The 23291-nt window shown below is 41.4% G+C and overlaps 2 protein-coding genes across 5 annotated transcripts in view; both read left to right on the top strand.

Annotated features, from left to right (window-relative positions):
* Nucleotides 1–745: 745 nt before the first annotated feature.
* nkain1 (sodium/potassium transporting ATPase interacting 1) lies at nucleotides 746–13888 on the top strand. 3 transcript variants are annotated; one of them, XM_050034951.1, is made up of 8 exons: nucleotides 746–2405; nucleotides 2729–3105; nucleotides 3951–4088; nucleotides 4195–4275; nucleotides 6178–6375; nucleotides 6606–6666; nucleotides 8773–8854; nucleotides 10591–13887. In XM_050034951.1, exons 2-8 carry the CDS (start codon nucleotides 3052–3054, stop codon nucleotides 10598–10600), a joined length of 624 nt encoding a protein of 207 aa, XP_049890908.1. In that variant the 5' UTR covers nucleotides 746–2405; nucleotides 2729–3051; the 3' UTR covers nucleotides 10601–13887. The 3 variants fall into 3 exon arrangements, with proteins under 3 accessions (XP_049890908.1, XP_049890909.1, XP_049890910.1); XM_050034952.1 differs by having other exon boundaries at nucleotides 746–2509; XM_050034953.1 differs by lacking the exon at nucleotides 746–2405 and having other exon boundaries at nucleotides 2896–3105; nucleotides 10591–13888.
* Nucleotides 13889–17478: 3590 nt separating this feature from the next.
* The window catches only part of pum1 (pumilio RNA-binding family member 1), a 32246-nt gene continuing 26433 nt past the window's right edge, over nucleotides 17479–23291 (top strand). For both annotated transcript variants that reach the window (XM_050034206.1, XM_050034205.1), the window contains exon 1: nucleotides 17479–17587. The gene's annotated coding sequence lies outside the window, so the exon portion shown is untranslated. The remainder of the gene's footprint in view (nucleotides 17588–23291) is intronic.

Genomic DNA, 23291 nt, shown 5'->3' with positions numbered 1-23291 from the left:
GTGAAATCACTGGTGGGCAGCAGCAACCTTTATAGATTTTCAGACACCAAATCACAAAGACGGCAAAGCTTGTGTTAGCCAATCTGGAGCAGCCATGCTGGGATGGTCTCTTTGGCTGGAGATGCAAGATGCAAGGAAAATAAGGTGAAAAATATTTGAATTTTCGTTTAATGTATTTGCACTTTATTGAAATGAACCACGGACCCAACACAACCAGCCCTTTATAATATCCTGGACTTTATCTCATTCTCCTTCGTATTTGTTGCAGCTTTTTACATTAACTTTTTATTATTCTAAATAGAAAATGTAGTTTGCACACTTTTAATATCTTGCATTGTCTTATTGTTCAGTTATCGGTTATTGGTGTGTCTTTTTTCTCCATCTTAGTATTGCCTCTTGTGGAGCAGGAGTTTTCTTCCCGCTCTGGATGAGTCTATCTAGTAATAATTAATTAGGTCGTTTAATTAGCACTATATAGAGTTACTGGCATGTGACTGCAGCTATTCATGTTTTTTTTTTTTTTTTACTCCAGTCTAATTACACAAAGAACATGAGTTCACTTAGCTAAGTGGGGCTTTGATTATGGGTCACTTCATCTATGAGAGTGAAATATTTTTGAGCCAATTCAAACTGCTGTACATCGGGTGAAGAAATGCATCAGAACAAAAAGGAAACGCAAAGGGGAAAAAAAATGAGTTAAAACTCAAATTTTTATTTATAAAGCCCAACATCAAAAACACAATTTGCCTCAGAGGGCTTTACAGCATATGACATCCCTCTGTCCTTGGACCCTCACAGCGGATATGGAAAAACTCCCCCAAAAAAACTTAACAGGGAAAAACATGGTAGAAACTTACAGAGGAGCAACTGAGGATGGATCCCTCTGTATACAGAACAGAGCAACATGATAAATGTAGAGTGATCCACATGACAAAATGATACATTAAGAGAGAAATTTTATAAATAGATAAATACAGGTGGACTAAACAGACGAGAATACAGTTATAGTGCAGTTATAGTCATGAATGGATCACTGGATGGGCCCAAAGTGTCAGAGGCCCTCTGGCTTCACCTGCAAAATGTCACTCAAATTAACTGATCAGAAACAGACTCAAAATGACCATAAAGAGATGCGAATGAGCTGCAAAGAGACAAAATAACTACACAAAGGGGCAAAACGATCAAAAAAGACACAAAATTAACCTTAAAGAGAAACAAATCAACAACTAGGCAACATGTAAAGTGTCCACATGCAAAATTACCACAGATATAGAACCACAGAAAGATACATTATGACTACAAAGAGACACAAAACAACAGCAGAAATGGACTAAGCATCTCAATGTAACAATTACCAACCAGACAGAGACTCAAAATGATCATAAAGAGATGCAAATGAGCTGCAAAGAGACACAAAATACCTACAAAAAGGGGCAAAACAATCAATAAAGACACACAATTACCTCAAAGAGCAACAAAAAACAACTAGGCAACATTTAAAATGACCACAGAGAGACATAAAACCACAGAAAGATGCAAAGGAGCTGCACAGAGACACAAAATACCTACAAAATGGGGCAAAACAATCAAAACAGTCACAAAATTACCTCAAACAGAAACAAAACAACAACTAGACAACATTTAAAATGTTCAAATGCAAAATTACCACCAATATAAAACCACAAAAGATGCATTATGACTACAAAGAGACACAAAACAACAGCAGTGGATCTTTTTGCACCCAGGCCCCCATTGTCTCATAATCCACCCATACACTACAGAGAGGGGTCCATTATGAAAATATGAAGGAGAACATGCTTTGACTTAATTTATTTGAGATTCATATATGTTTGTTGAGTGTGAGATTTTATAACTAGACCTGACATGTTATGGTTTCATGGATTGTCATATGTGTTTATGATAAGCCTCATAAGGAGTCACTATCTGTCTTTACATCACAGATAACTTATCTATTGTGACCCTCACTTTGTCCACAGCTCGTGGTGAGTGGCTCTAATTAAACAAGGCTGTTAATTGTGTCTCTGCTCTGAGACACCGCAGGCTGCAGAGGAGCAGCAGCACCGCGGGGCCGGCTGCTCTCCTCCGCCTCCATCCACCCTCAGATGTTAGTTGGAGGCTGTTATGTTCGCCTGTGTGAGCCTCCTTCTCCACCGTTTCTTTTGTGCTCCTTTTCGAACGCCTCGCGGGGCTGCCGCTCGGCCGCGCGCACGCACGCGAGTCTGCAGAATCCATGCAGCTCCTCCTCGAGGGGGTCGCGGTGACTGAGAGCCCCCACCCCCTCGTCTCTCTCTGCCTCCCCCCCGGCTCCTCCTGCGCCCGCCCCGGCACCGATTGTTGACAAAAGACGCTGCGAGACGGAGCTCGGATCCCGGAGCCCGGTACTGGTGAGGAGATCCGCCCGTTAACTTGCTTTGCTGAGCAGTTAGAGGAGGAGAGGGTCGGGAGGAGTGTAGAGGGGGCACGAGGACTCTTCCGTTCATAGAAAACCGTGAGTCACAACGGGCTGCTTTGTGTCCGTAGCGGATCGCATGTAGCCAAACGTTAGCCGTAGTAACACTGCGGGGTCGGTCCTCCTCCTCCTCCTCCTCCTCCTCTCCACCTCCGTGTGATCCGGTATCATATGATGCTCATTTCTGTCTGTAGCCCGGGGCACATTATGACAGCTCTCCGTCTCTCTTTGTGTCTTTGTGTGTCCCCTCTCCGGAAGGTGTGGCCGAGGTGATTCGGTTGTCGGTGGTGATCGGACCGCAGCAGGCCGGTGTGAAGTGGACGCCCCCCCTCCTTCCTCCACCTCCTCCTCCTGCTCCTCCTCGCGATTGGTATTTACCGACAAAACCAGCGGCCAAGATGGGTCACTTGGTGTGAGAGGAAGGAGCAGAGCAGCGCTACAGGAGGAGGCGGCGGCCTTGGGCAGGTCTGTTCAGCCGGGAATGGTGTGAGCTGAGGCAGCCAGGCAATCTGGATCTGACCGGGGACCCGTCATTCCCCCGGAGCCTCCGCGGCTCCAAGCCGCGTCCTGAGCCCTCCAAGATGGGGAAGTGCGATGGAAGATGCACGCTGCTAGTGATATGTTCGCTGCAGTTGGTGAGTGTTTGTTTGTTTGTGTGTGTGTGTGTGTGTGTGTGTGTGTGTCAAAGCTGCCTCTCTTCTCACTCACCATGATGATATAATTAGAACAGCGTGCTACAGACACACACGCACATTGTAATCAATTTTTGCCCAGCCTCTCTGTACAGTCACACTAAAAAAGCTTTGAGCTGCAGCTGCTGGGGTGCCATGCCACATTACAGGCGAGGGTGTGTGTGTGTGTGTGTCTTTGAAGCAGAGGGGGGGTGCTTTGGTGTCAGGGTGGCCTGCATGTCTGAGGAGAGAGAGGGGTGATAGCCCCATTCTGACAAAACCATGTGAATGTTGAGCACAACAGGGACAAGGAGGCCCTGTTCACCATCTGGTCTCCATTCTGGAGTTAAAGTTAGCCATTTCTTGAGCCTGCGAATAGCTCGAGACTATCCCTCTAAAATGTAATAAGTGTGTAATGTGAGACAGTATCAGCTATTCCTGTAGTGAGAGTGATGCAGGCAGCGTGAGGGCCAGTTATCCAGGCTATTGTGTGCGGGGCTGATGAGTTGTTGTGTGGCCGGGGGATTCGGCCCATAGATTCTCATTAGTTTGGGGGTGCTTTTGGGGGGTGCTCCTCTTTTACAGTCACTGGACTGGCTGGTGCTCCAGGCAGTTACCATGGAAACAACTGCGGCAGACCTGTGTATGTGTGTCCCTGTCACTGTCTGTGTGTATCCTCAGCCTGTGTGTGTGTGTGAGACCTTGATCACATGTGTGTTCTATTAGCATATGTGCTTGGTTATGTGTGTGTGTTTGTGTCTTTTCCTCTAATGTGTGTACAGTGTATGACCCCTCCCCCTGTCCCCTAGGTGGCAGCCCTTCAGAGGCAGGTGTTTGATTTCCTGGGGTACCAATGGGCTCCCATCCTGGCCAACTTCCTGCACATCATGGCCGTCATCCTGGGCATGTTTGGCACCGTGCAGTTTCGCTTCAGATACCTTATCTTTGTGAGTATATGATGCACAGCTGCTGCTGACTTTACACAGATGAGTGTTCAGTCACTGTCATACAGAAGCTGATCTGTGTGTGTGTGTGTGTATGTGTGTTTGGCAGTATGCAGTATGGCTGGTCCTCTGGGTGGGATGGAACTCCTTCATTATCTGTTTCTACCTGGAGGTTGGCAACCTGTCTCACGTAAGTTCTGTGTGTCCTCAGGTTGTGTATGATGCTCTTAACTCAAACAGATTTGCTCCAATTCATCTGTTTTTACTTAGATAATCACTTAGTTGAGTTACATTTTTATAATAGTTGAAATGTTTAACACTCGGGTTCCCAAACTTCTGCCTGTTTGCAACAAAAGCCTCTTTACCATGGCCCAAAAAACACTAATACCTGCCAGCATCTGGCTTTCGTATTTAATGGGAAAGGTTACAGTCTGCAAATTCCTCTGCAGTAGTCATGAGTATTTATCAGCTACGACCTGCTTTGATCGGCAGTGATGGATATACAACACCTGGGTGGACGCTAGGGGTGTCATGATATACTGCTATTAACGATAACTGTGATTTTTAAAATTAAACATTGATATCATGATAATAATACATATATGATCATTTCTTGTAAATAATTCCAGCACCTCTTGAATACTTTCTCGCTTTGTCTCCCTTCACCAACGCCATCTGGTTGCCCTTATCGCTATCCGTTAAGTGTAACTGCTCTTTTTGTGCGCTTTTTTTAAGGCCACAGACTCTCTCCACCTCCTTACACTCGTATTTTGAGTGTAATTTATTTGCTAAAAAAAAAGAGCCAAAGTTTAAGATGAATTTTATTGATTATTTATTTCTTTTTTAAACTTTATTTTTATAGTTTTGTTTTGATAAAACACACAACTAAACAAGGGGGGGGCAAAACAGACAAATTCCTGAACAGACAGCAGTCGGCTTTCTACTGCTCCTGCTTTCGCTACAAAGACAACATCAACTGAGCGTTCCGAGTCCTTTCAAGTCCACACCAGTCTTATTCCATCGTACCCTCAAAGGGAGTAAAAATAACCATCGCCAGTCAACATCCCATATACATGTAAATCACAGACAGGATATTGGAGGAAAGTAATAAATGTGAAAGTATCCTTAATCCACATATGCATTTAAGAAAGGAGCACAAAGCAGATAAATACAGCAAAGGAATCAAAAAAAATACTTAAAATAATGATAAGAACGATAATAATGATAACAATAGAAATAATAAAAACAACAAACACTAAGCCTTTGGCCACGACTATTGTGTAGTGAAAATCTTATATCATGCCAGCTCTGATGGAGGCACTAACTTTTGCTCCTTTTTTGGCGTAATGCGACGAGGCAATGCAACAAATTCCACCTGTTTCCATCCAAGTACTGCTGGAATACTGTTTAAAGTGAGTTTGCACTGAGTTTAAAGCAGAGACTGTTTAAGTAACAGATTTTAAAAGGAGGTAACCACCCACCGTAACATTTTCACTGGCTGCTTTCTAACCTGTTTTCCAGCATGTCTGAAGCATTTTTGTCTATTGCAGAGCCTTTCCCAGTGCCAGTAGTGCTGGTGTACTGGCACTGGGAAAGCTCTGGTCTATTGTCAGTGGGAAAGGAGTCTATAGCCTATTTTTAGCAAGTTTTCCCACATTTAAAAAGCCCCGGCATACATATAAAGGGTGTGAGAGTGAGTATTCCTTTTCCATTTTTTGAATTTGTTTTCATAAGTCCATTTTGTCTTACAGAATTATGTTTTTTCTGATGTCTTATACCTTTAAACATCTGTGATTGCCACCCCTAATATCTACCTAGTAACACTAAAGTCGGGCCCCAACCCCCTCGTTATTTTCTGGTTCAGGCTTCTCAGATCTGAGGATCTGCTGCTTTTCTCTGTTTCATATCTGTAAATTTGGCTCTTGGAAATTGTGATGGATATTTGTCACCTTTTTCTGACATTTTATGGACTGATGGCTTCATCAAAAAACAGAATCGACCAATGAATCAACACTGAGAATCATCATTGGTCGAAGCCCTGTTTTTATATATGTGTGTGTGTGTGTGTGTGTGTGTGTGTGTGTGTGTTCAGGACAGAGACTTTCTCATGACATTCAACACATCCCTTCATCGCTCATGGTGGATGGAGCATGGTCCCGGTTGCCTGGTAACGCCAGTGCTAGACTCCCGCATGGCCCCTGACGACCACCATGTCATCACTGTCTCCGGGTGTCTCCTTGACTACCAGTACATAGAGGTGTTGAGTTCGGCCATTCAGATCCTACTGGCTGTACGTATCCAACACACACTCACACACTGCGCTTCTTTTACACTCACAGACACACAGCTGAAACTGAAATCATCACACCCCCGTTGTTAAAAAGCATTAGTTTGTTTTTTAGTTTGCTGACCCCCGACCTTCTGCTGAAGCATTTTCTATGAAACAAAACACAGACGCTCTTAAGTCAGCAGTGACTCAGCCTGCACAATAACAGTCACCTAATTTCTCCTCTCTAACAGCTCTTTGGCTTTGTGTACGCCTGCTACGTGAGCAAAGTCTTCCAGGATGACGAGGACAGCTGTGAGTGCTTTTGTCTTCTCCTAAAAGCTTGTTGATCCTCTTCCAGCGCGTTGCTCAGCCGATCAGGTTCACTTGTGTCATACTGTCGAGAGGACTCCTGTATGGAAGCCCATTTCCGCCAGTGTGATGAAAAAAATAAAAATAGATCCTGCAAGTCATTATAATGAGAAACTGTCTTGAAATAATGAGTCAGTATCTAAAAATAATGACTTTGTATCCCAAAATTATGAGTTAATATCTCAAAAGAATCACTTGCACATCTCAAAAAAACAAGTAAGCATCTCAACATAATGGGTTAATATTTTACAATAATGAGAAACGATACTAAGTCGTTATTTTGAAAAAGGTTTCTTGTTATTTTTAGATATAAACTCTCACTATTTTTAGATACTAACTCAATTTGAGATAAGGATCTCAAGAAAGTTTCTCATTACTATAAGATATCAACTCATTTTGATAGTTTCTCTTTTTGAGATTTTAACGCACTATTTTGAGAAAGTCTCATTATTGTAAGAAAACTCATTAACTCAGCATTTAATAATAAGTAAGTCATTATTTCAAGAACGTTTTTTTTTATTGTTTTGAGATATCAAGTCATTATGTTGAGAAAGCTCATTAATGTGAGTTACTAAGTCATTATTTTGAGTAAGTTTCTCGTTATTTTGAGACACCAAGTCATTATTTTCAGAGAGTTTGTATTTATGTTGAGATACTAAGTCATTAGTTCAAGAATTTTTCTCATTATTCTAAGATACCAAGTCATTATTTTCAGGAATTTTCTCATTGTTTTGAGATACTAACTCATTATGTTGAGAAGGATCATTAATTTGAGTTACTAACTCATTGTTTTGAGTAAGTTTCTCATTATTTTTGAGATACTAACTCATTATTTTTAGAAAGCTCGTTATTTTAAAGTCATTATGTCGAAAGGTCATTAATTTGAGTTACTAACTCACTGTTTTGAGATAAGTTTTTCATTATTTTTGAGATACCAAGTCATTAGTTTGAGTAAGTTTCTCATTGTTTTGAGATACTAACTCATAATTTTCAGAAAGTTTCTTATTATTTTAAGAAAGCTCATTATTTTGAGTCACAAACTCATCATTTTGTAATAAATAAGTCATTATTTCAAGAAAATTTCTCATTATGTTGAGATACCAAGTCATTATTTTCAGTAAGTTACTCATTATGTTGAGAAAACTCATTAATTGGAGTCACTAACTTGAGATAACTTTGAGATAAGTAAGTCATCATTTTGAGAAAGTTTCTCATTGTAATGACCTACAGGATCTTTTTTTTCATCACACTGGCAGAAATGGGCTTCCATACTTTTGTGTTAGCGATCCACAGCTTTGGATGTGAGCTCTGCTCGCTCATTGTTTTCTCCTGCCTGAGTCACGCCGAGCAATATCACCGCAGAGGATTCCCTCTGTGTGATCTGAGAACTCCATCTGTGGGGGGGTAATTTAGAGACGTCTGCCGGAAAATTCCCACTGTCAAGACTGTCCATCTGTCTGCTGCCTGGTGCTTGTCTGTGGGAAGGGTGTGCCATCTGTGTGAATGTTTCCTCTCCTCACGTGGTTGTCGTTAGTGTTTTGCTCTCACTCAGGGGAAATTAAGTCCTGTAGTTAGAATATGACATCATAAGATTGACTTCCGTCTCTGACGTCTGAACAGCATGCTATATTGTAATTCATGTTATAATATAGTGGTGATCATGAAATAACAATGACATGCAGTATGTTTTTTGATGCATTAATAACATATACTGACAGATACTGGATTTTTAAAACATTTGGTTCTGGAGGAAACAGATCTCTAACCTGTGGTCTATATTCCACTCATGCAGACAATCGGGCGATTTTGTTTTCCAGCTGGCACCACAGAAGTTTGTTCCTCTGAATCGATTGCGAAAGATTAGAACGATGTATCAGTGACATAGAAGCAGTGATGTATAGGTATACTGAAAAGAGCACCATCCGATGCCTTAATAGATTTTCATGTCAAAACAGAATCTGATCCAGAAATACAACACTTGGTTAAAACCATACAGATTTAAGGGAAAGTGGAATGATGTCATCTCTTCTCTCTCCTGTCCTTTTGAAGTTGATTTCATTGGTGGCTTTGACTCGTATGGCTACCAGCCTCCTCAGAAGTCCTCCCATCTGCAGCTGCAGCCTCTTTACACGTGAGTTACAAATATAACGTTCTCTAATTTTCTTCTACTTTGTTCTCGTGTTTTTGATCTTATGTCGAACGTTTGCCTTTTAAAGGGATATTCCAGAGATTTAATGTAGTGCTTCTGAAAAGTTTGAGGCCCTCTCAGATCAAACTCATTTTAGCAGGGGCCGAAATATTGTGACTTTTAGTCTCTAGTGTGGGTCACTATGTCTTACTATGCAACTCAACAGCATCTTTATTTAGCTTCCTAAATGTCCACAGCTTTAAAACCCCACACCTCCAAATATATGGATGCCCATTTCCAACAGTGTGATAAAAAGAAAATCCTGTACATTATTATATGAGAGCAGTATCTCAAAATAATGAGAATATTCCCGAAATAATGACTTGATATCTTAAAATAATGATTTACTCATCTCAAAATACTGACTTATGCCCTGGTCACATGGGACTAGTATTACCTGGGGACCTCATATGGTTCAGAAAAAAACCCCAACATCTGTATTTCGGGCAGAGCATGTGCACGTTATACAAAACACACAACACAGAAATACTACACAGCATCACTTGTGGTGATGTACAGTGCTAACTTCCATTTTTCTTTTAAATCTGGGTTAAACAAATCAAACTAGTATTTTTTTCCTTGTCACGTCATCCATTTTGTCATCTTTCAAGATTTTAGTATTCTGATGGATTTGAGCTTGCGCTTTGTGCGAGTGAGTCTCCATCCTTTGTAGAGAGATGAAGCTCCTGTACCCAAAAAACAATCAAAATTTTAATTTATAACGCAGCCGTCATAATTCTCAACTGGGAAAGAGGCAGAAACGAATCATGGAGAAAACAAACAACCAAAAAGATGACCCCACATCACAGAGATGCTGATTCACACGGGACTAATTTGCAGAGATTGTTTTACTTGACAAATTATGGACATGGCATTTTGCATGGGATTAAGATCGCTGACAAATCACATCTATTCTATTCTGCTTTTTATCGAGTCTGTTCTTTCTTTTAACATTGTCTGTTGGTTTGGTAATCTTATCTTTAAAAACAAGAATATGTCGGCAAAAGAGGTCAAGTTGTGCTTCAAGATCACTGGTGTTACTTTTAATAACCTACAGCATCTGTATGAATAGAGGGGTGTATTGCCTCAGACTCTCAACATCAGGGTGGAGGTTTTGCCTCCCTAAATGCAGCACAAAGCTGCAAAGAAAGGAAAGAAAGTTTACCTTACCTTACCTCAACTTACCTTACCTTACCTCAGTTTACTTTACCTTACCTTACCTTCCATGAGGTCCCCATGCAATGCAAGACCCGTGTGAACAGGGCTTCAGTGTGCAGAAATAATGAGAAGCTTTCTCAAAAACACTGACTCAGTATTATTCCTCATTATTTTTAAACTTGTTATTTTGAGAAAGTATTTCATTACAGTGACTCAAACGATAATTATTTTTTGTCATCACACTGGTGGATGTAATGCAGGATTCTAGCTGGAAATTCTGGAGCCCGAGCAGAATTACCACTAATGACATTTTCATGTTTTTGTTTTTTCAAACATTGGAAAGCTCCCTCTACATTCACATAATACATTATGCAACTATTTTCTTCATGACGAGTAAATCAAACTGAAAGTGTAAAATCATTGGAGTGTCCCTTTCATGCAATCTTATCAAAGTACAGTTCAGCATGACATCAATTTCTGACAGTGTGAATTCCCCTGATCTCCTCCTGTCTGCATCCCAGGGCTGGTTAACTGTTGGTAGCGCCCCCTTCAGGCCAAACCCTGACAGTGTCACTGTGGATGGATAGCAGTGGTTGCCTAGACTACACTCACTCTGTGTGTCACAGTTTACCGGAGGAATGGACTTACCCCACCCAGAGGGAGAGACGTCTGTGCGTGTGTGCATGTGTGCTTGTGTCTGAGAGAGAGAAATACAGCCCTGAATAGAATGTACAGAGCTCAGGGAAGAGCCAGCATGCCAGGTGGTGTGATGAGATGAAGGAGGATGAGGAAGAGGAGGCAGGGGAGAAGAGCTGCGGAGAACAAGAGCTGGGGACACCTCTGTCAAATCACCGGAGACACACTTCACTAAACTGCCAGCTCTCAACACTCCTACAAGTGTGTGTATGTGTGTGTGTGATTGTGTAACTCCACAGGACTAGCTGGTGCTTTGTGGTTGCACCCTGGACTCTTACCACTCGGTGTCCCTGTGATTTTTCTTTTTTTTTTTGGGTGCTTGTGTGTGTGGGGGGAGGGGATCGGGGATGTGGGTGGGGTCACATAATAAAAAGAGGCACGGCTCGTACCTGTTGTCGTTTTAGAATGTGGTGATGTCGAACTAGAGCAGTCTTATGATTCCCACTCCCAAAGCCATCTTTCCTTCCTCCCATGCCGTTAAAACCACTGGGGACTTTCAAGGTTTTTACAGTACAGAGCTGACCTGCTGAGGCAGTAACACAGAGCTGGTGGAGCAGAAAGGATGGACTGCTTTAAGGAATGCTTCACCCACAGAATGATCATTTGTATACCAATTACTCACCCAGTGTTAGGTTGAATTTCTTTCATGTGTCCAGGGTAAACGAAGAATCCAAAAAACTGAGGAAATTCTTGATGAAGTGGAATAAAAGGGGGCTGCGTTTATCTACAGCAAAACTATATCAACACATCCTTTTACAAACTCTCACACAACTCATGCAGTATATTCCAAGTCTCATTTATCTAGTCATATGCTCAGTACTTCCTAAACACAAGCATTTTCAATAAAAATCTTACGCATAAACGGTCTCACACACCGACAAGTAGCACGCCTGGGCAAATCAGTCTCAATGAAATGCACGAGCAGAGTTAAAACGCACACGCTTGCCAAGGTGTGCTACTCATTCAGCTCCCATTTGATCAAGTTCATCAAAAATTTGCGCAATTTTTTGATTCTCCGTTCATCGTGGAGGCATGCCAGAAAAAGAGAAGCCCATTGTACACTGCCTCTTTAAGGTGGGAATTTCAAGTTGTTACGCCACCTCGCTCTTCTGTATAAAAGGTACAATGGTGATATGGGGGTACAGAGTCGGCAGCGGAGGTAGTAACAGTGCTGAAATGACATCTGTATAAAAGGGACAGCCAGCAGGACGGGACCATAGCTTGAACAAGTGTAAGGTTTTGATGACGTGTAATGCGTGTGCAGGAGATTTAAGAAGCAGCTAGCTGCAGTTAGCAGCTACCTCAAAAAAGAACAGCGGCAGAAAGTCTCTCCAAATTGGGAAAACAATGAGGTCCAGGAGCTCCTTACCCTCCGAGCAGAGGATGAGCTCAGCTGCCATATAACAGAGACAGTAACTGATAGTTATTGCCATGTTATGCCACTGTTATTGTTTATTAAGCACTAGCGACACGTGTTATACGTCACTAGAGACTGACACTGATGTGCTAGAAGTCACGCCCATTATACCTGTCTTGCGATGCTGGCGTGCTGTTTAAAATCACACTGGAGCATCATGATGCTGTCGTTATTTGATTCTGTGTAAAAATACAAAGGCGGCATTAAGAAGGGACTTCATAGCGACACTGTAGTGCGATCTTTCCATGGTGTAACTGATATATAAATGATCATTTTGTGGGTGAAGTATTCCTTTAAGGGATCAGGCTGGCAATATTTTTTACATTGTACTGTTGACCAAAACCAACAATGGGTTCATCTGTCTTGTATTACTTAACAACTTCCCCAGCTTGCTTGTGTCTCCGGCCACAGCCCATTCATTCCTGGAGGCATAAATCTTAAAAAAACAAACACAAACAAACATTAAGAGTCACAGACGTAAAGTATGCCATATTTAAAAAAGGCTAAAAACAGCTGGGCACTGTAGATTATAGCAAATGTCACTGAACAGCAGTAAATAGCTGCAGTAGCGATTATTTACAGCAGTAGGACGGTATACATGGACTCATCTCAAAATAACTACAGTGGCCAGCTTTATCAGAATAAAGGAACACTGATGTTTTTTTAACAGTCTGGGCAACATTGGATTTCGCAGAGGAAAAAACATGTTAGGAGTGATTCATTGTTGGTTTTGGTCTTTTAATATATATATAGAATATCGCCAAACTTATCCTTTGAAGTTCTCAGTAAAATGTCCATTGACAGGATGTTGTGTTTTCAGGAGAATAAATTCAGCCTTCTGTACATGTAATGCTGTTTATTAGGGATGCAGATGGCTTTGGGATCAGGCATTAGTGTGTCTATGGGGGAGGGGTGGGGGGTCAGTAGGGATACTGTGCATGTAAATAACCAGCCAATGATTGTTTTGTTGGTTCCATTTAGAAAAGGGGGGTTGCAGTAGGGGGTGGGAAGGGTTTGGGGGAAAAAGGGTACACATCAAAGTTTTTCTTCATACCTGTTTCTCTTGTTCTCTCTTTTTGGATATCGTCATGCTGCCCTCCTTTAACCCATCCGCAGCTAATTCTCCTTATCATCCTTCTCAATGACTACATTCCCCTCTGCAGCACAACCACTGATTTACACCGGAGCATGGCGATAAAGGAGACCTGAGGTGAAAATGTGTCATGATCGGTAGTTTTTGTAGATACAAGTGAAGACATAAAGAGGGAAGAAAGGAGACAGATATGAGGTAAAGACCTTATTGGGTGTAAGGTGAAGTTTGAAATAATAAAAATACACTTTCTACATTAAATATGACTCATGTTGTCATCTGTGGATGCACATTTGTCTTGCTGAGTGTGACTAAAGGTTTAATAAAATGAATGCTTTCATTCCCAGTTTTGATTACATTACATTAATATCTGGATTAGGGGGCACTGAATTACATTTTTGCTGGATTAGTTTGAAAGATTACACAGAAAACACACTCTAGTGAGCTGATGTGAGGATGTGATTTGTCAAAATAATGTGATGCATTTTACAGAAAGACAGCCCGATATCACAAAACTAACCCTATGATATCCAAAAGGAATTTATGTCATGTGTGCAGTGCAAAAGAGTGAGCTCACTGTGACCCTGTGGGTTAGATTGAATGGTACTGGTATGGCAATGATTTGGTTGTCAAAATGATTTCATAGAAAGCTTATCAACTATGACAAAAATAGCACTGTGGCATTTATAAACTGTGCTACTGTTAATGAGTGTAAAAATGTAGTTATTATTTCATATGTAAATGTTATAGTGTATTAATATTTAACTTGGATTCACTCAGTAATAATTAAAGTAGAATTTGCTATATTTAGTTTTTAGGATCTTTTTCTTCCAGTGGGGGGAAATAAAAATCACAACAAACATAACACATTTCAATATTAATGGAATACTTCATCACCCAAATGACCCTTTGTATATCAGTTACTCACCCTGTGTTACACTGAATTTATGAAGAAAACTTTGTTGTTGTTTTTTGCAAGCCTCCACAGTGAACGAAGAATCCAAAAAATGAGAAAATCATTGATGAATTAAAGTCAAGAGTCTGTGTTTAATAACTGCTAAACTATATCAAAACATCAGTTGGAAATCCCTACGCAAATCGTGCAGTATAATCCAAGTTTCCTCACTGTAAAAGTTTAAATGTAGCACATGTATAACCAACATGTTTCAATTAGAGAGTCTTCACCAGGGTTTAAAATGCATTGGAAACAGGTGTGGAATTTAAAAGCTCGTGTGAGGGTCATGTGACACTGACAGCAACATTGACAGGAACTGCAAATGAAAATGACATAAATGTATAATTTAAATAATTAACATATTCAGTAACAAGAAAAAGGTTCAATGCCAAATAAGTAAAAAGGAAACAACAGTGAAATAAAGTAAGAACTGTTATTTATTGTGACAAACCTGCACATAAAGTGGCAGAAAGTGAAAAATATAAGATATGGGACAAGGACAAAAAACAATGTGTGAATGGACAACACACTCATAACATCCATAAAACTGAGTGTATAATAACTTATTATTGCTCGTCTGTCGTGTTTTTTGGACATGTATCATTGAGGGTGATTTATTATGGTTTTTCTTACATCATACCTTCCTCTCGTGTTGTTGTCATGTTTTTGAACTAGTATTAGCGAGTTTGAACACATGAGTGTTTTTATAGACTCTCTTTTAAGTGTACAATATTACTAATGACATGTTCATGGGCAGCATATATGGTTAGCACTGTCGCCTCACAGCAGGAGGGTTCCTGGTTCAATCCCAGGAGGGAGCCCTTCTGTGCAGAGTTTGCATGTTCTCCCCATGTCAGTGTGGGTTTTCTCTGGGTACTCCAGCTTCCTGTGACCCTCAAGCCCCTGTGACCCTCAAGAGGATAAGCGGTTGTGGAAAATGAACGAATTAATTTAGAAATCAAGGTCCTAGAGTCTAGAGGAAGAGTGAAGAGACAGAATCCATGTTGCTTGAAGTCCAGTGTGAAGTTTCCACCGTCAGTGATGATTTGCGGTGCCATGTCATCTGCTGGTGTTGGTCCGTCTACCATGCTTCCGTCTGCTGACAAGCTTCATGGAGATACTGATTTCCTTTTCCAGCAGGACTTGGCACCTGCCCATAGCGCCAAAACTGTTAGTAACTGGTTTGCTGTGCTTGATTGGCCAGAACTCCATTGGGAATCTATGGGATATTGTCAAGAGAGACACCAGACCCAACGATACAAGTGACCTGAAGGCTGCTATCAAAGCAACCTGAGCGTCCATAACACCTCAGCAGTGCCACAGGCCGATCCCCCCCATGCCACAGTGCATTGATGCAGGAAGTCGAGCAAAAGGAGCCCCCACCAAGTACTGAGTGCATAAATTAACATAGTTTTCAGAAGGGTCGACATTTCTGTATTATGAATTCTTTTTGTGATTGGTCTTATGTAATATTCTAATAATTCTAATATTTTGAGATTCTGGATTTTTTCATGAGCTGTGAGTTGTAATGATCAAAATTAAAACAAAAAAGGCGAAAATATTTCACTTTATGTTTAATGAATCCAGAATATATGAAACTGTCACTTTTTGAGTTAAATTCACTATACTCTAATTCTTTTTAGATGCACCTGTATATGTTACTGGGGGTGATCCTTTGTGTGTCCTGCCTTTGAGTATTTAGGTTTAACTTTATCCTTACTGTCCAATCCTCCTGTTCATTATCATGCTATGACTACTATGACCCTCACATGAGCTTCTAAATTGCACACCTGTTTCCGGTGCATTTTACACCCTGATGAAGACTCTCTAAGAATTTTTAAATACAGACAGAGTGCCTCGGTTGCATTTTTGGACTTCCTGCCTGTACTATGGAGCTTTACAATGAGTGCTACAAAATCCTGTTCTACATAACCTACACTGGCCCCCAGTGTCTTTCAGAATTGATGTTAAAATCCTTCTTTTGGTTTTCAAGGCTCTTAATGGCATCACTCCCTCCCTATCACCTTATGTCCCTCCATAAACCCTGAGATACCCTGCAGCTTCTCTTTTATCTATCCCTTTAAGTCTTTTCGCTATTACACCCCAAAAGTAGCCTATAGAACACCCTGCCTTTAAATATTAGACTTGCTGGCTCAGTGGACAGTTTTAAACGATGACTCAAAACATATCTTTTTTAACATAGTCTATAACTAGCAGCTATCTGTTTTAATATTCTTAATATGTTTGTATACATGTGTTTTTATTACTTGATTAATGAGTGATTGATACTTGTATTTATTCTTCTCATGTCTCCTTGAATAAGTGTTGTAGGCCTATAATTTATACAATAAAGTTCATTCATACAAAAGACAAACTGGTGCTTGTGAAAGTTGGATGATGCAGATTTGGGACTGATTGTTTTAAACATTGCAGTTGTGCTTGATGTGCAAAGGGACAGACAAATAAAATGTATATGACTGTAACTTTATAGCTATACACTTATGCCTATTTTATCTTGTATGACTGGACCACACAGGGATGTTCAGCAGCCTCTCCTAAAAATTTCCATATGATTACCATAGCTTTCCTTACAGGGCTGCCATAATCTAGTTGCATTACGTCACCCACACGCCGGTTTGGGACAGTCTATCCTCCAGTCTGCAGCCCCGGGGTCGCCACTGGCGCCTTACCAAAAAACCAAAAGGATATTTTTGTTATTTGGGCCACACGCTCCCCTTCTCACACCATCCACTTACATTCCGGAGGTGTACCGGAGCGTCCAGCAGCCGCACACTCGCTGACAGTGTGGCGCAGCACGTTGCCATGGCTGCCAAGCACCCCGTTACCTTAGAGACCCCGGTACATTGTGTACAGTCCACCCCCGACAAAAACACCGTATATGTGTCCATATTACAGCAGATAACCACATTTTGTTTAACAGCCTTCTACTGTAAGTGCCACCCACGTCCTATGGTGCGATATAATTTATATGTTATATATCTGTGTAGTTTATTTTAGTGACGTCCTCCTTTTCAGCAACACAAACGGCTGTACAGGAAATGTCTAATTTAAAAATCTATTTTTACTCCATTGACAAATAATGTGAATGAACGCAGAATAAAATGCATTATAAATACACCCCATAATACACACAGGCTACAAACACATAACAAAGGGACCGGTCCGGTATGACCCTCCCCTCCCGGTTGGCGCAATGAACCGCACGCTCTCTCTCATCCCTTCCCGTCATGCAGCGCTCTTGCCTGCTCCTCCGTCGAGCCGCCATGTTGTCGGAGTGAAAGCCTGGGGTGTCAGAGAGAAACTGGGGCCGAAATCCGCGTCCATCCACCCTCTCCGCCGGTGAGTATCACCCCTTCCCCGGTCGCGGTGGCACGGGATATTATTTATTCACGCATCGGTGCGGGTATTATCGCAATGGCGGCTCTGGGGGCGGATAAGCAGGAGTATTTCGCGCGGCAGCAGCGGCTGCCTCCCTTTCTGCTGCCTGCCTCCTTCCTCCCGTTGTGTCGGTCTTCCGCTCCAGACAGCTCTCGGGCCTTTGTTAGCATCCGCGTCACGGGGACCTGTGGGGCTGCGGGTTCGGCAGGCAGGTACAGACCACCGGGTGTGTATTAATAACAAGATGGCGATATTCAGGCACCACTGCCGCGGTTTTAAACATTGTTAGGAGCCCGTGTTTGGTCACCGGTTCGCCCGGGCTAAGCTTGTGTCGGGAGGCCGTGTTATTGTTGGTAGACATGGGCACTGAACCCTCCATAACAGATCCGAGACTGCCATGAGTGGACGCATATGCATGATAATAAAACCCCCGGTAAACGTGACACGAAGCAGCTACATGTTCCCTTTGGTTTTGATGTGTCATGTCTGTTAGGAGGGAAATGTTTGGTGTGTGTTGAGACACCTAACGTTATCTTCTGCTAGCTGCAGGTTGCCTGCTCGTATTGTCACACCCCTGTCTGTGCCCGGTATGCGGTGGATTGATCCCCGGTATTGAATAATGATTAACCCAGTTAGATTGTGGAACACAGTGGCTGTTTCCTGAGTTTAACTTGTAGCTTAACAAGCCGTGCGCGTCTCGCTTTGGGGAATGGCCACAGTGTTGTGGATTTCCGGGTGTTTCTCTACCTGATGTCTCGTGCTGTAGCAAAGGCATAAAGAGCTAACATTTCCTAGTTGCTCAATGAAGTAGTGGAGCAGGAAAACAAACGCATGAGTACATATGTGAGTGATCACTTGACAGGCTGCTTTGTTTTTATCTTTTGGGACTGTTCAGCTGGTCAGCTTGTGGTTTTTGTCTTCATGGAGGTGGTGTGTGTTGCACAGTGGTTTCAGCAGACTTGAGGGAAAGCTGCATGCGTTTGAAGATTCATAGTGTCAGACAGGCTGGCAAAGTTAATTACTGTATGTGGCTGAGTGTAAAAAGTACCGCTTGTAATTTCCTCATGGCCTGTAGGGACACTAATGTGAAACTGGTAATTTTAACAGAGATTAGAGCTTGTTGGATGAGGAGAGGTTGTAAAATACAAATTATATCCCTCAGACTACAGAAACCCACCACGGTTGTTTTGCCCAGTAGTGGCCACGACCACCAAACTGTGTGTGCCATGCACATTGTATATGTGGTCTGTGAATGCACACATAATGACAATCTGCCCACCCCATAACAGGGCGCCCCTGGTCTTCTCAAAATAAGGGTTCGTCTCCATTTCTTTGCAAATAAACTCAGTAACCTCTCGTGTGCAAACTTACTGTTATAATTTTAATAGTCCCCAGTTACACGCTACACCTAGTTACCTGTGTTAGCTACACTTAGCTCAAATGAATGCAGTATATTACAGTCAATATTGTTCTAGAGAGGTGTTTATGTAACTTTAATGTCATTTTGGAGGATGTCATTTGTGGTGTATCTGTATTGTCTACCCTAATGCAACAGCACCACAAACTGTAGCCACCTAAATAACCTTAAAGTTGAGACAAAACCAGAGTTGCTCCGATAGCAGTATCACAAATGCCCCAATACTGCCTAAAATGCTGGGTTAGTTATCGGCGAGTACGCAAGTCTGCGCACCGATACGATTTATTAATAAACTTTAAATAAGCCTGTTTTCAGACTGGGATAAAATGGCAGTTTTTACACAGATATTAGTTCTTCTTTGGGGCTCTAAGGGCGCATTCACACCAGGATAGTCCAGGGGACTCGATTCAATTGGGTGGGGAATGCCAAAAAATTTCACACCTTCATTTGGTTTGCTTCACTTTCACACTGCACTTTTTAAAGTGGACCAAATCGCCTGGACAACGTCACGCAGTTACACTGCCTCACTGGTTCACTTCCTCTCTTTGGTTTGCTGGATAGTCTGTTTGCATTTCCCACTGCAAGCGAACCACAAAAGGGTTCACTTGCAAGTGAACCGAGACCCCCAGTTTTCAAGCAGACCAGGGTTCGCTCATTTAGTCCGCATCAGGGTTCAAATGAGCGTTCACACCACTCCAAACGAACCAAACTATCCGTGGAAGTGGACCAGGATTTGTTTAAAGCGGACCGAACTGCGCCAGTGTGAATGAGTCTTAAAGCAGTACCCTAAACAGCAAGGTGCAGCCACTGACAACTACTGTTTTTGAGAGCAGTGAAGAAGAATTGATTAAATAATATATGTTAGCTGTTAGCAGCATGTTAGCGCTTGTGTTGCTAGGTTCAACATCATGTTTTACAAATGCTTAAATCTGATCAGTGCCATATAACAATGATAGCAATCATCAGTTCTTTTAAAATGCAGTGGTATCAGATTGGTTCTCAGTGTTGGTCAGTAAGTTCAGGTATCAGAATCTGTATCAGGAAGGAAAAAATTGTATTGTAACATCTCTGACAACAAAACTGAACATTATAAACTTCATCAAAGTATGATTTATTGCAGGACTGGTGTAATGGACTGCATTTGTTTCTGCTGGGTGCTCCTAATAAACTAGCAACTGAGTATGCACCCCTGTGATGGTATGACATATCAGTGTGGACTTCTACAATGAGCAGTGATCTGCAACCATGTCCCACCTAAAGCCACACTTGTACAGGTCTTTATAATAACCGCACCTCTGCTGGAAGAACATTTTGAACCAGGGCACGGTAACACATTTGTTAAGTGTTGAAATAGTACTTGGGGCTGCTTAACATAGAGACTTTTTTATGAGGTTCCTGTGTGGGCAACTTTTATATCTATGGTTCCAGAGTTAGACCAGGTGTGTTTGTTTACAGCCACATACAGCAGTACAGTGAAGTTTACAGTATGTCACGCTGGCTGCAGACAGGCAGGTTGGCAGTTAAATCACCTGTCCCCTGGGCCGGCTTGTGAAGTGATTCTTTGGTTTATATCTGTAGCTGTTGATCCCAGCTCTCTTGCTCTGATTATCGACAATTAAGTAGCTTTAATGGCAGGCTGCCACTTTGCCCCAAGAATGTTAGACCTACTGTATGATTAATTTTAGTGCTGTAACCTACAAACTCTGTAATGTACTTTGGATTAAACTAATAAGACTATTTACATTAAATTCTGTTTCATTAGTGCTGTGCTGCAGAATGATATGCAGCTCTATGTTCGAAATAGACAGTACATAAGTTAATTTTACTAAGTAGACCATTTTGCTGGAGTGAAAATATTCGTATTCCTCTATGGCAGTTTTTTGGATACAGTGCCTGACAGGCCACATTACTGCACTGTGTTGTCAATTCATTATGTACACCTACTTCAAACTATTGCAATCTAAAGCACTGTTGCAGCAAACCCTACCTTTAAGACTGAAACACATTTTAACCATTATAAAGGTAGTTTTTATAGCAGTGCAGTCGTTAAAGGTTGCATTAGTTTTAGCTAGTTGTACCAAATAATCTGACAGCTGTGTGTAGTTTTACATGAAAACCAGTTCAAGGTACAATATTTGTTTAGATATTTTTTGCATCACCGGTGCCTGAAGTTTTCAAATGCTGGAAAATGACGGAGACATACTGGCTCCAATCACGTGAGATAACATAGTGCTTACTTTTTCATTGACGTATGGTGTTTCGAGGGATTTATAGAAGCAACAACACTGACACTGAACTTTGATCATGACACGTTTTTGGATTAGATGACCCGTTTGTTTTGCTCAATATCTTGTCCGCTGTCTCCACAGTTTCATATGAAGTAGAGTATGTGGTCACAGGTTGTCTTTGTTAGCTAGTACAGTCTAAGCTGGCAAAAGGACTTAGTTCTCAATGCAGTTACAAAGATTAATCTGACTTGCTGCACCACTCTGACTGGATTTATGCTGCTACAACAGATTTGCATGCTTAAAACTGCACTTGCCAGTTTATTAGGTACATCTAACTTATGCAAACTTCATGCTGTTTGCAAACTTCATGCTGTCTGTCAAACTGCCCTGCAATAAATCCTACTGTGCCAAAGGTTACTGTGTCATCTCTAGTTGTAAGCGTTATAGTGAGTTGTTGATTCAACTTTATGGTCAGTTTGTAGGCTGTACTTTGTGGTGCTGTTTAAAGAGGTATTTCAGATTGGTGCTATATGACCAGAGAAAACAGAGGGAAAAGGTGCAGGTAGAGGTAGAAAGCCCACAACTACCAGAATGCACTGCGCTGCTCTGGACCAATAAACGCTCTGGCTGGTGGGTGCGAGTTGCCCGTTCAAAAACAATATTGCGGCTGGCTGGTAACAAACAATCTCAGATTATAGTTAAACAGTAAGCTAAAACATGTTTCTGAAAATATGTTAGGTGAGACACAGAATCTTGGTTCATATTCTGCTTAGTTTTACTTTTTGATCTCAGTATCTTCAGCCCTTTGATTTCAAAATACAGGAAACAGTATGGCACCCACTTCCTGTTCACAATCTCTTGTATTACAGCCAAACAGTGCATTAGAATATGCAGCCCTGGAGCGGGCTCAAATCTGCTTGATGTCGCGAAACGCTTCATTTTGTAGATTTAAGCTGGTAGATATGAGTAAGGACGTGATAAGATAGAGGAAAGTTTAAGATAGTTCATTTACACATACTACCCACATGCACACTAATATTCCTGCGTTATTACAAATATGGCAATCTTCTGAATTCGATGCGGTTTGGAATTTCTGAATTGGCCTTTGTTCTGAATTAAGCATTTTGTGATTAAGCCATGTTGTATATGCCAGTATTATTCAGGATTTAGGAGCGTTGTTTTTGACATTTATACAACACATTCAGACTTTTTGTCTCAGTTGGGTTTTTTTTACTGCAGTTTGCAACAAATGGCGTCTTGACATTTCGCAGTCGGCTCAGTGGGTTGTCATAGATGCGTGGTACACAAACCAACTCGCAAACAGTTTGCAAAGCTGTGGGGTAAAGATGCATGCCCAAAAGAAAAGCCCACATTTCTGGTTGAAAGGACAAACACAGCTACTTTAAGCATTAAGAGAGATTGGAATATCAACAGGTTTTTGGATATGCACAGATATAGCAGCTCCAACCTTTTCAGGAAGGTGGCTGAAGGAATGAAAGAGGGAGGCTGTGTTTGTTTGGCTAAACAAGTCTGCCACCAGCAGAAAACTTTTAAAAAATCATATCATGACACAAAGACTCAAAATGGCACAAGCTGCTCCTCCTATTGCACTTTTCTATATTTTGGCGTGACAACCGACGTGTTGGGGCACATTGATCAGAGTATGCAGGGCTCTATGTACACTGGAATATTTGTTTTCATTAGACACGTAAATAGTATAGTAGGAATATTGTCTTTGCCATAATAATAAAAAAATGCATTATTTTGTGCTTGTTGAAAAGCAAAGTATGTTTCTAGTATTTAAACTAGCTTATTTACATAGCAGCAGTTCCATAAAAAATGACTGTTGGGGTCTTTAATGGCAAATATATTGCAAGGCGTTGTTAGACTGCATGAGTTTTAGGTAGGTGTAGCCTACTTAATAAAGTGACAGCTGAGCAAAGGGTCTCCATCCATTATTCTGTGTTAAACTGCTCAGAGCTTATCAAACATTTTGTTTGTTTAATGTATTGACCCAGTG

The sequence above is a fragment of the Epinephelus moara genome, chromosome 22, assembly GCF_006386435.1.
Source record: "Epinephelus moara isolate mb chromosome 22, YSFRI_EMoa_1.0, whole genome shotgun sequence".
Classification (NCBI taxonomy): Eukaryota; Metazoa; Chordata; class Actinopteri; order Perciformes; family Serranidae; genus Epinephelus; species Epinephelus moara.
Note: the sequence above shows the minus strand (reverse complement) of the source record. Positions and strands in the feature narration are given on the sequence as shown.